We start from the raw sequence: 13,261 nt of genomic DNA on the forward strand, positions 1-13,261 counted from the left end.
GTATGCATATTAAAAGACATGGCAAAGCAGCTTAAACCATGCTAAATACATAGCATTAGATGCACGGTTGATTTAAGTGTTCTTGGATGGTCTCGGGTTTCAGGTTAAATTTAACATCACTCCCCCCGACCTTTAACCCACACCGAGCTCAGATTCACAGCAGATCCAGGGGGATTTTCACCAGGGAGCCCGATCCCTCCCTCCGCACGGTCCTGCAGCTTACAGAGAGCAGAGAAGCGCTTTCCACAGGGAAAGACCATGGCTCTCACCCAGCCAGAGTGCAGGGATGCTTTCATTAAAACAAGGGCTTACACGAAACGTGCTGTAAGGCTGGCTTTCTTTAACACGGGGGGCTATAAGCAGGTGAGGTGACTTACAGAATATAGAGTGCAGAGTTCTCTTCATATAAAAGTACATTTGTCATCAGTGAAGTATGAGTCACTGTCCACTTCCCCCCATTACACCTGCCCATGAAACAGAAACAAAGGTCTTCTTAGAATTCGGTTATTACACTCTGCACAGGAATCAAAAAATAATATTAGAGACAAATTGCTCATTGTTAGTTTAGAGTGCTTATACTGCAGGTTCGATTTTATAAAGTTATCAGGAATGTGTTTACCTGCATTACATTTTACTAGACTTTACTTAACTGTGGTATAGATGAGAAACAAGTTAACACTGAGCTCCGAGTGCTGGAAGCTGAAGGGCGCAGTATCAGGGTTTAACCGTGGTATAGATGAGAAACAAGTTAACACTGAGCTCCGAGTGCTGGAAGCTGAAGGGCGCAGTATCAGGGTTTAACCGTGGTATAGATGAGAAACAAGCTAACACTGAGCTCCGAGTGCTGGAAGCTGAAGGGTGCAGTATCAGGGTTTAACCGTGGTATAGATGAGAAACAAGCTAACACTGAGCTCCGAGTGCTGGAAGCTGAAGGGCGCAGTATCAGGGTTTAACCGTGGTATAGATGAGAAACAAGCTAACACTGAGCTCCGAGTGCTGGAAGCTGAAGGGCGCAGTATCAGGGTATACTGATGGAAAGGGCTCTATATTAAAAACAAGAAGAAAAAAAAAGACAATTTGTCACAGAATTTCTCTAGATGTCTCTCTCAACACAATCCCCTGAGTATTTAAAAACAACACTGCTATTCAGGACCATCTGTTCTGTCATTTTTACCCACCTGATTACCATACTGGTTGTGTCGGCTACCCTGCCCTGCCCTGCCCTGCCCTGCCCTGCCCTGGAAGGCATCTCGGAACAGTCTGGTGAGCCCCAGGACAGCTGGCAACGCTACAGACTAGAGCAGCCAGCTCGGTGAGCACACGTCCACTGCCAGAACATTAGCTCAGGATCAGATCGTGCTCCTTCGACCTCATCCCCCTCCTCAAAATACCATGCTGTGTCAGCTCAGCATGCTCCCCTTCAGCCAAGGGGCTCCCAGACAGCACCGCCGCCTGCTGGGCACAGAGGGGACATGGCGAAAACAAGCCTGTCCTGGAACAGATCCCTGAAGTGGAGATCACGTGATTGTCCTGCAGGTGTAACGATTGGGTTTTCTGGGCTGAGAGGATGATACTTTAAATCATTATTATTATCATTAAAGTCTCTGATTAAGTTTGAATCACACATGTTTGTATTGTGTTGCTTGTGCTTTCTAAATCTTTTTATTGGTTTCCAGGACCCCCTTGTAAATGAAGCCTCGGTCTCAATGGGCAAATCTCCTGGTCAAATAAAAACATCTCCAAAAACAATGACAGGAACCGTGCAGCAGTAATGCTACTACTACTGATAATAATGCTTCTGTTGAGGTGGGTCGGGCAGGGCAGCTGCTGGGGTTGAAGTAGATATATCTGGTGTGCAGTCTCAGTGCTGTGCTCATGGCTGAGCTTGTTGAAGTGACAGATGTATCTGGCATGAAGTCACAGTGCCGTGCTCATGGCTGGGCTGGTATAAATAACTCTCCCTGTTCCACTCTCAGCCTCTGACATCATGCTGTGCTTTGAGAAAAAAGCTAAAAACGGCTTCCACTGTGCCGGGCTGCAGCCAATCACAGACATACACATGGGGACCAGCACCCACTCAGAGCTCTTTCGTAATGGAGAAGTCACACGTTTCACTGGCACTGCTCACTGTTGACAAGCTTTGAAGGGGCTGGGAGGCAGTGTGGCCTAGTGGTTAGAGCTGAGGGACTGGGAGGCAGTGTGGTCTAGTGGTTAGAGCTGAGGGACTGGGAGGCAGTGTGGTCTAGTGGTTAGAGAAGAGAGACTGGGAAGCAGTGTGGTCTAGTGGTTAGAGAAGAGAGACTGGGAAGCAGTGTGGTCTAGTGGTTACAGCTGAGAGACTGGTATCAGGAATCTAATATCCTTTTGTGACCCAAAATGTATCTTCATTGAATTTCATTCCCCTCTGAACTACGGTATAATCGAGACCCTCTTAATTTCAGGAAACAGCAATAACCACTGGAAAACAAATCTTATTATAGTGCCACCAGAGGATACTTACCCCATCTGCTGGTGAAAAGCAGTATGCGCAAGGAGTTGTAAAGTTCAGAGAGGATACCATAAAAAACACAGGCGTCTAAAAAACAAAGTACAAACTTTATTGTCTTTCTTTACAAAGGCACACGCCTTGTTTTTTTAAACAAAATATAATAGCTTCTCAACGACCACATGGGACTTATCCCGTTCAACAAAAAACAGAAAACAAAAAATGAGATTAAAAAAAGATCTGTAATATGGAAAAGGGAGAGAGAGATGCTAGACTACTCCAAATAAGAACTAGAGACTGATACTGGCATGGGAGGGTGGGGGGGTTACACGACCACTGCTGGGCATACACACTCACAGTAAGAAGAGCTAATAATCCTTAAAAAAAACAACAATCATCGCAAAGTTAAGTGCTTAAAGTATTCACCCCATGCCGAAGCCCCCCGTCCCTCCCCAAGCTTTGATATGTTTTTTTCGCCCCCCCCCCCCCCCGACACAAAACAACCAACTTTCGATAGAGGAAATGTGTCTGCTAACCCCCCCCCCCCCCCCCAGTCAAAATCGTTTAAATTCAAAAAGGATTCATGACTATATATCCACGTGTTTAAATCCATACATGCAAATAAGCTTGAGTGCATTCTTTTTATAAACCTGTTCTATAGCGTTATTTTAATTATAGAATACAAAAAAAAAAGCATTTACTAGAATTGTCCAACTAGTCTGTTTGGAAGCAAAGCTTCTCGAAAAAAGGATCCAAAGAGCCTCAAAGAGTGTATCAAGTCTACAGTCTGAAACAAGGCAGTCTCAGACCAGACAGACAGCGTGATTACAAGTGTGTGCGAGAGAGAGAGAGCGAGAGGGGAGGGAGAGAGAGCGAGAGAGCGAGCGAGAGACAGAGAGAGAGAGAGCGAGGGGGGGAAGAGAGAGGGTTAGAGAGGGGAGGGAGAGAGAGCGAGAGAGAGAGAGAGAGCGATCGAGAGACACAGAGAGAGAGAGAGCGCTTCATTTACAAGATCACAGTATAGATCTTTGTAAGTACTGGGGGGGGGGCAAGCATGCACGGCTTGATTGCTTTTGCAGGGAAAAATAACAACAGTAATAATAATCATCATCATGTAGTTTGATTGTACATTTCATTTTGTAGTTATTACAAATTGCCGTACACATACAGGGACATCAGTGTGTGTCTGTGCGTGTCAGTATGTCAGTGTGTGTGTCAGTGTAAGTGTGTGTGTGCCAGTGTGTGTGTGTGTGTCAGTGTGTGTGCTTAACTGCATGAGTTTCCAGTAGAAGTAGATTCATTGTGTGCAGCACTCCATTCCTACTGGGGGAGGTGAAGGACGAGGCTTCTATTGAAGCAGCAGGCTTTGGTATTCAACAATGGTTGTTGATTAGACCAATTATGAGCCAAGCTAAAGGAACCGTTTTGATCAGCGCGCCTCACGTTACAGAACGGAGTAGAACACAGTGCGCTCCCACACACCCTGTATCGTGAGGCTATTTTTTTAAAAAAAAAATTGAATTCCCATCTAAGAAAACGTTGGGGAATATATACAGTAGGACAGACGCATTTCTACTCGGGCAGCAGGATGAGGACAAACGCATCCACGGTAGTGAGACTAAACGATAGAAAAACACACATGGTATAGAGAACTTTTACAGACCCAACTCTAAATGCCCCCACACACGCACGGTTTTAAACACATATGTAGTCGAACCTCCTTTGGGGTTCAATTGGTCTTTATGTCAGCTTTTACACTGCGTCACACCACACAATAACAAATATATAAACTACACACCAGCCACATGCGGGCTGGCCAGTTCAGGGTGAGGCAAAAAACTAAGTAAGGACTTAGTAAATGATTTACAAAAGTACTAAAAAGAAACAGCAACCGATTCAGACAAACGGTTTGACGAGAAGTCCTCGTAAGACTGTGTGTGTGTGCGTGTTTGAGCACAGATTCATTGTCTGATACTTCACACCAGTAACCAAACAAATATCTTACCATCCCGAGATGAAGTGGGGTAAACTTACAGCATCTTAAATGTGGGGCTTAATATTGATCAGGAAAAAGTGTGCAGGTAGATACACACTGTAATACACACCCCATGTAAATGGACTCATTAGCCCATTGCGTTTTACTTGTGGAATAGCTTATTCTGTGATGTTAATACCCTGACCACATAACAGCTTATTGCATCAGAAAGCAGCACGACAGTCTTTCGGTTTTAAACTGGTTTTAAAGAACGCAATCATCACGGCTTCAATAAAATGTAAACTTGGTTAAGAGCTGTTTTGTTTTTAAGTAGCATAAAACACGTAGAGTACCGCAAGACTGGTCATTTTTATGAGATTTGAGTGGAAACCCTCATAAAGTGTTCCTCAGGGGTATGTGTGTGTGTGTGTGTGTGTGTGTGTGTGTTAATCCAGTATGCACAACATATCTGTGAGGTGCACCCAACGGACGTAACATTTCCTCTATCCAAAGCCTGAAAACGATTCCCTCACAGTGTCCAGCTGTGCAAAGCCTCCCCAGAACCTCAAAATACAAAAACAAACAAAAAAAAGACGTTTAAAAATGAAAAGGGGGTTGGGTTAGGGTTTTGGGCGGTACATTTATATATATAAAAAAAAAAAATCCTTGCTTTAGTTTTGTACAGTATCGGTAAGGTCTGAAAAAAAGACCTATTTGCGTTGGGTTGCAAATTCAGCTGACACTCCGTGCCGAATGGCTCATCCCCCCAGCAGCGTCGCGATCAGCAGCAGCAGCGAGATCCTCCTCCTCCCATCAGGGCAGCTCCCTCATCCTCTCCCCCTCGCTGTCCGACGCCGTGTCCGAGTCGTGGCCGAGCTCTGAGAAAGCCCTGACTGGCGTGACGATCACCGCTCGCCGCTGCTCCTCGTCGCTGGGCTTCTCCTGTGTGCCCTCGATGTGCTGGATCGCCTGGGCAGAGGAAACAAATCAGCATCCGGGCACAACCTCGGAGAAACTACCAGCTGCAGGAGACGTCATCTCAAGCAGTCTGGGTGAGAGGACTGCTCACACTGTGCACAACGATTAAAGAGAGAGGCACCATGACCCTACACACCCTGTATGAGCTTCTTAGAAACCCCAAACAGAACAGGATCAGTCAAGACATAAAGCATTGCGGCTGCTCTTTTTACTTTCGAACTGGGAGAAGATGTAATAGAATGCTGACGGGATTGGTTGACTTGTCTTTTGTGAAAGAAACGACAAGGATTACATTGAAAAAGATGCAGATCTGTGTATTGCTACGATACGTACAGCCAAGGTAATCTGTTTCTTGCAAACACTACTAGCCCTGTCTCCCTCCCTTTGCTCCCTACCTGCACGATGGTGTCCAGGTTCTGTCGTGATGTGGACACCGTGTTGATGACAGAGGTAGGCCCCATGGTTACCACGGTGACGTGATGCGCTGCTGGGGGCGGGGCTGGCACGATGACTGTGGCGTGGTGGGTGGGCTCAGGGGGGGAGGCTGGCAGCACCAGCTAAGAGGAGGAAAAAAACAGAGGGGAGGGGTCGTGAGCAAGACGAGGTCAGAGGCAAGTCAAAACAGGTTGTGATGTACAGTATCTACGTTTAATTAGTGCTGGGACAAACATCCGAATATTCTGTAGTAATGGCTTTCTGCATGAGGTATTAATTGTGTTATTAATTAGAAGTTTTGCATTATGTGTATGTCTTTTATAGTTCACTTGTTTTTAATCATTATGTTTAAATTGTGTGGGAACGTGCTTTTATGGTCGTTTTAATGCAGTACTGTCCAAGTTTAGAATTCTCTGGCTGACCCTGAAACGGGGGAGATATTTTAAAAGACAAGATGGATGCGCCCTGCTGAATGCAGCATGTGGCGGACCATGAGGTCAGAGAGCACCTTCCCCTTTCCCACAGAGGAAGTGTGTGGTAGGCTCGCCGTGTGTGATGAGAGAACGACTACCTCGAATACCGGACAGAAACCAGTCGGGTTGAAGGGGAGTCAACAATTGCTTACAAAGGTATAAATATCAAACATTGTAAAGTTTTGTCAGTCTTTTCATCTCTCCATGAATTGACTCCATGGATATCCATGCTTTCTGATACAAACATACATGCACGGAGCTGTACTGAGGGCCAGTTTGAATATCATGCTTATGTGATTGTATTGGAGGTATACCTTTCTTGTATATAAAGCGTTTTTCAATCAAAAACCATTTGACATGTATTCGGATATATAAAATCAGATTCAGATCGTATTCACTACAAATGACAAAAATATCTTACACTTTTTTACCGTCTTAGAATTTGAGTGACAGTAAAAAGGCAAATGAAAAAGATCTGTGTGTGACGTGTGCGATTATATTTAGGTACATGTAAAAGAAAAGAGAGACTCGACACATCAGCTCTTGAGCCTCTATTTAAAAGTTTTAGACACCCTTAGTGATCTCTATGGAAAGCCATCTGGGACAAAAATGCATTGTGCTGCTTTAGAGCGAGCCAGAATCTCATGAGACAGAAACAAGGCAAGCATTCTGAAATGCCTCACTTAAACAATGCCTAACTTCCTGAAAATGTTGTGTGGTACTTTATATATATATATATATACATATATTCATTCTGTTATGACATTGTTATGTGGAATGTAATAAACGAGAACCAAAACAGAGTTTTTTCCCCTTCACTTTACAATGCCATTTCCACATTTGTTTTATTGAAGTGTTTAAAAGTTAAATGTCAGTTTTTGTTTGGTTTCGTTCAGTTACAATAAGGCACAAGTAAACCTCATGTTATTACTTTACGCGTCGATGGCCGCTGTTTACTGTGAAGAAACGGCAATGGCAAGGAATGAAAAAAAGAAAGAAATAAAACGTGGTGTCAGCTTTATGTACCGTTTATTTAGTGAATAAACAAAACCACGTTTAACTTAAACTGCTGTTTGGCATCCTTTGTTTTGTAGTTAATCCACTGGGGTAAAGTAAGTCCTAAACAATGCGTTCTATACTCTTAGGATATTTTTCTAGTTTAATGTGTTACATATTGTAACGTCTTGCTGTAAAATTAAGGCACGCACAGGCCACGCCCCCTGCCCCTGCTGCTATGCGGTCTCTGCCTGCGTTCAGAGCAATATAATGGCTGTTATTACTTTTTGAAAAACGAACGAATTATCCAAACGAATATTTAAACTACGAGCGAATATCCGAACATGAGAATCCAGTGTTCGTCCCAGCACTACATTTAATCCAACATAAATCAATTTAAGTTTATAAAATAAAAACTGAACTTGTGAGGCTTGTTTTAGCATGCAAGTGTTTTATAAGTGTTATTCATCATGAATACTGCACTGCATTTTATTCCTAACACAGAGACGGAAATAAGACTCCCATTGCAAAGCACTTTGATCCACTCCTGGTTTTACTATGGGGTTTACAATCAGACACACCTGCACTTATTACCTATACCCAGAGTCTAATCAAGTTTGCATTAAAACCTGGACTGGGTGAAGCTGCTATACACTGGGAGTCCGGTTTCCAGCCCTGTAATGAACCACAGAATTGCAGGCAGTGTGTTTGCTGGGGAGCTCTGCTGACCTGGCAGGTCTGTGCGGGCGGCTGTGTCTCTCTCTCCCTCTCCAGGCTCTCCAGCTCCTGCTCCAGCTGCACCTGCTGAGCGATCACCTTCAGCTTCTCGGGGTACATGTGAGCCTCCAGAGCGCGCGCCTGTCAGGGAGGGGGGCAGAGTTCAGACTCGAGTCAGGACCCTGGAACCACGAGACCCCTGAACCCCCACCCTTCAAGAGATATAGGAGTCCCTCCCTCCCCCGAGTCATCACTGAGAGAGAGATTTACTGCATAAAGTACCCCCCAATGGTGCAGCGCACGCAATCTATTTGCCTATTCCTGCTGCCCACGCGAGGGAGCACACGGTGTGTTTGTTAGAGAGACGCACGCAAACACAAACCCATCCCGCTCCCTGCTGCTCACCTGCTCTTCCAGCATCATCCTGACGGCACGCTCCTTATCCAGCTGCTGCCGGAGCTCGAGCATCTCCCGGCGCAGGTCCTCCGCCTTGTCATCCTCCAGGATGTCAGGGGAGCCGATTCCCTCGTCCTTCTCCTCGGCACGTCTCCTCTTCGGGGACGAGCCGCCAAACTCCTGGGGGGAGGAGGGGGGGGGGGGGGTTAGAAACACATCTGGCGGCAATTACAATTACAAGTGCAATTAATCAATTAGATTTGCACAATTCCAGTTGGAAAAGCTAGTCCACATCAGGGTTTGGGACACCAGCTGCATATCATTTTTTACCTGCGTGCTCCGATCGCAGATTTAATACTTCCATCTTGATTCCAGATTAAATTTCTCACTTGTTTTTCAACATTTCCTTTCTTGAACTTTTTTTTGTGTTGCTATTCGTGCATACTGGATGGTGGTGTCAATTTAGCACTTTAAATGAATACCAACATTTAGCACAACGCGAGCCTTGTGGCAATAAATCACACGGGACAGCGCCAGACAGAGTCCAGACTACCCTCAACACCCCGAAAGCAGCAAGCCAGCGGGTACCTGGATGAAGCGCTTGAGCTGCGTGTTCTGCTGCAGCAGCCGAGTCTTTTCCTGCTCCAGTGAGAAGATGTACTCTGCTGTCTGCTGGAGAATGGCAGCCTGCAGGGGAGGAGAGATGTTTAAATGAACCACACTGCACACAGCTGGGAACTTTCAGGGAGCGAGGAGGTTTGGAAGAAGGGGGTAGAACATTACAATAACTGCATTCATTCAAGTACTACCCCCACCCCCCCTCCCTCTGGTCCCTGAAGGCACAGATTAAAACTTGGTGTGCCAAAATGACTTCATAGATCAGCACATGCCAACTCTGCACTGCTGTGTTTCACGTGGCATGGGGCGTGTCTGATTACAGTAGGACTCCAACTGCATAGCAGTTTCACTAGGAGTTTAGCAAGACACACCTGAGCTTGTTACCTATGTGGCTAATCAAGCTTGCAGTAAAACCTGGAATGGGTGAAACTGCTATGCAAGAAGTCTTATTCCCATCGCTGGAGACACACAATACAACAGGGTAAGGCAGGCAGGCTGTGCTGTGACGGATCCAGGCGATCGCATCATCATCATTATCCCTGCCTCCTCTCATCACAAGACAGGTCAAGCCCTCGGGTTAAGGACTGCTGCTGGCTTCCATGAGGAAGCAGACAAAGCCTCCTTTTAAACTGCAGCTGCTGCCCCGCCGGCCCGGTGTCTCTGCTGGTACAGACTCACCTTGCTGAGCTTCTCCCCGTCAGTGTGTGGGATCAGTGTTTTCAGGGACTGGAATCCTGCGTTGATGCTCTGCATGCGCCGGCGCTCGTTGCTGTTGGCGATCTCGCGCCGGATGCGCCGTTCCTGGTCCCGCTGGGTCTCCGGCGTCAGGGGGATGTTGGCCAGGCTGCAAGAGGAGAGTCACCATGCGTCAGAACCACGGGCACGCCAAACAAGAGAAGGCAGTTTAAACACCAGGAGCACAGCCATCAGTGGTTATTGATTGTACCTTATGGTATTTTAATACACACACACACCATTTAAAAGAAAGCCACCCCTGGATCCTACTCACATTAGTTTTCCATTCGCGTGTATTTATTACAGTCCGTTTTGATGGATTCCACAACGTTTTTTATGCATGAAGTCAGACCCACAAGTGTACTACAGACTTTCGTGAACATGCAAGTTACAAACACAGCTGACGCTGAATTGCACAAAACCACAACCACCAAGCCCCAATCGAACAAACAAACACCCCATCTTGTATGGTGCGGCAGAAGGACTCCCAGTGCAGCCTCGCTTTTTAATGGAGCTTCACAGATGTGGGTCTATTCACCGGAGTCTCTACCTGAAACCATTGTAAAGCTGGCTAAAGCACAGGGTTTAAGAGACCAGCTGTGAATCACACAATAAGGCTTTCCGCCCACGTCCTTTAAACCACAGTCCTGTGGCTCTGCCGTGATGCACTATCAGGGCCTTTCAACAGCAATTACAGACGAACACTCAACACACAGGGAAGAGGAAGAAGTGAAAACTGAACGCCACTGGAAAGCAGGTTCTCACTGGGGGCTGCTGTGGAGGAAGCAATCGCACCTCAGGACAGAACGTCAAACACACCAGGAACGTAGCGCCTGCTCTGCGGGCATCACAGCCACTGCTCAGCTGCAACAGGGAACAGTTTAACAGCAACACCAGGGACTTCCTTTGGAGCCAGACCCTGGGGATTGCAGCGTGGCAGCTGAGGACTGGGAGAGAAAGGCTTTTCAACTCAGCTGTTAAAAAGAGAGGCACCACGTGTGTGGCAAATGATGCTTCTGCTCGGAGGACAACTTATTTATTGAAGCCTGAACCCTCCAAAATCTGGGATCTAGAAAAAGTTAGCATAAAAGGATCAGACATCTAAGGCTGGTTTCTATCTAATGATACTTAAGCTAAAACAGTCCAAGATTAGTTATAATTTATAAAGATGTGACATAGAATAAAAAGAGCCCAGTCAGGATAAAATGATCAGATGCATGTACATGTGATCCTATATACAGTCTAATCAAGCCCATTTTAAAATGCCAGTAAACTAATAGGAGTTCACACACTGTACAAGTTTCTAGAGGGGGTGGGGGGGGGGGAAATTAGTTAAAAGTAAATGGCCAGTTTTTAAATGGTGGATGAAACTTGCTGGGCTTGCACTCAGGCATGTGAAAGGTGTAGGGGGAGTGTGAGAAAGTGCATTGGGTGGCATTGCCCAGGCTCCTGAGAGCTACACCAGAATTCCTCTGAAGATGTTCTGAGTTATTATCTCCAGCCCTTCCCCAGGATCAGGGTTGGGCAGCCCTGCCCTACGGTTTGCTTAAACTGCAATCGAGCAGTGCCAACGCTAACTGAACTGTGTACGGCAAGTAATTCGTTATATGCAAGCCAACCTTCACAAGAGATCGGACACGTGGCTACCTAACAAAAAGAAGTCAAAAGGTCAAGTCGGCAGCCAGTCCAAAAAGGTTTCTTACAATTACAGAACCCGCTGCATCCTGACGTCTCCAGCGTTATTAAAACGTAGCGGGGTGCTTTGGGGTTTTATTATAGTACTGCAACTTATAATCTTAAAATTACACTATTTATTTATTGAGTTTTTAAACACACACTAACTTGCGGATATAGACTATGGGAGGCGGGGATGGCAAGACCTCCTGATGATAGTACACCGGCATTTCATAAATTCAATGCCTCTTTAAATCATGTCAATGGAATTGTTGAAAAACACAATGAAATCCGTAATTTCACAAAAAAAAACAAGCTACAATTAAATAAAAACAAAACAAATCGTTAATATGTAATAGTGTGTACACGCCTTTTATATCGCTGAATGACGGCATACTTCAACTTATAAATAAATACAGTAAAACGAACCAAGTCACTCACCGCCAACAGCGTGGATGTTCAGTGCACGAAATTAAGTGTTGCAGCGTGCTCACTGCGAACCAAACTACAAATCCCGGGGTTCTTTGCGGCTTTTATTTTACGACGGACTACATTTCCCAGTCACTATAAAAGCACCCCCTCTCCGTCTATCCCTCCGCCTCCCTCCCCCTCGGAGAGGGATGCAGACACAGAGACAGGCCTGTCTCAAACACGAACACACCCCTTTTATTAAAGAGTACTTAATAAATCTTTGCCGAAACGCAAACTGTTAAAACCAGACCCGATTCACACTCCCGAAACGAGCATAGCCCCCTTCCTTTGAAGCGAGACCCGACATCTGGCGCAGTTCAAATAATTCTCAATCGGACCACCGCGAGCCTCTGCGCCATTATACGAACAATGCGATCCAGCTTCGGATATGCAGGCAGCATGGCTGAGGGGGCAATTATCACACAGCCGCGGGGCTAGCACTGTAAAAACAATGGGAAATATGCCAAACAAACCGTAATGCTACCAATAACATGGTGCTTCTGCCCCCCACGTTCATTACCCAGCAAGATAGTGTAAAATATATTTAAAAAAAAAAAAACACACAACAAGCATGGCCGCAAGCAGCCACAATACCCGACTCCGTACACCTCGCAAAACAAGCTCCCAAACCGACAGAAATTCAACGGAACTACGGCTCAAAAACCCCGCTTTCAAAAGAGGGGACCCAGATACAGCAATACAAATGCAAATATGCCGAATCTGACAAGCCGAGAGTTACCAAAAAACCTTCTTACAAAACGACCAGCAGCATGGCTGTGCAGCAGACGAACCACGTGGGTAATGTTTGCCAGGCACAAAAAAATGGTATCGATTTCACCCCGAAATGAACAAAGTAACGACAACCCGGCGTGCGCAGCCCCATTAACACCCTACTGCAGAACACCCAATTAATGCAATTAAACACCTCGAGGCGACTCCTCACGTCCCGCGCCCCCGAAAACAACGCAGAGCAGAACAAGCGCACGCCTGCAAACACACACACACACACACAAATCACGGATCAAGCGTGCAGCGCCGAGCAGGCGGGTGTGCTAGTGTCATGCATGGGGGTAACTCAACGTTAGAGTAAAGATCAACATACACAAATCAACAGTACTTACCTACAGAGCCCCCCGATGACTTCTTTCTCCGTTTTTCTGAAATGCTGTAAAGACGGCACCTTCTGATTCGGTACCATGAAATACTCCATGCTTTCGTGCCCAGTTTCGATTCCGCTGTTAGCTCCCTTGATGTTCTTCCACGATTCCACGCTGCTTTGTCCTTTTTTTTTTGGTATCGGTGTTGCAA

The 13,261-nt window shown here is 45.9% G+C and overlaps 1 protein-coding gene across 4 annotated transcripts; it reads right to left on the bottom strand.

The window, feature by feature from the left end:
* Positions 1-3,421: 3,421 nt before the first annotated feature.
* tfap4 (transcription factor AP-4 (activating enhancer binding protein 4)) lies at positions 3,422-13,207 on the bottom strand. 4 transcript variants are annotated; one of them, XM_034031764.3, is made up of 7 exons: positions 13,075-13,207; positions 9,752-9,917; positions 9,044-9,142; positions 8,465-8,635; positions 8,072-8,200; positions 5,834-5,995; positions 3,422-5,429 (listed from the first exon to the last, which is right to left on the bottom strand). In XM_034031764.3, exons 1-7 carry the CDS (start codon positions 13,161-13,163, stop codon positions 5,274-5,276), a joined length of 972 nt encoding a protein of 323 aa, XP_033887655.1. In that variant the 5' UTR covers positions 13,164-13,207; the 3' UTR covers positions 3,422-5,273. The 4 variants fall into 4 exon arrangements, with proteins under 4 accessions (XP_033887655.1, XP_058891374.1, XP_033887657.1 ...); XM_059035391.1 differs by lacking the exon at positions 13,075-13,207 and adding an exon at positions 11,924-12,931; XM_034031766.3 differs by lacking the exon at positions 13,075-13,207 and adding an exon at positions 10,083-11,901.
* Between the last annotated feature and the right edge of the window lie 54 nt (positions 13,208-13,261).

The sequence above is a fragment of the Acipenser ruthenus genome, chromosome 13, assembly GCF_902713425.1.
Source record: "Acipenser ruthenus chromosome 13, fAciRut3.2 maternal haplotype, whole genome shotgun sequence".
Classification (NCBI taxonomy): Eukaryota; Metazoa; Chordata; class Actinopteri; order Acipenseriformes; family Acipenseridae; genus Acipenser; species Acipenser ruthenus.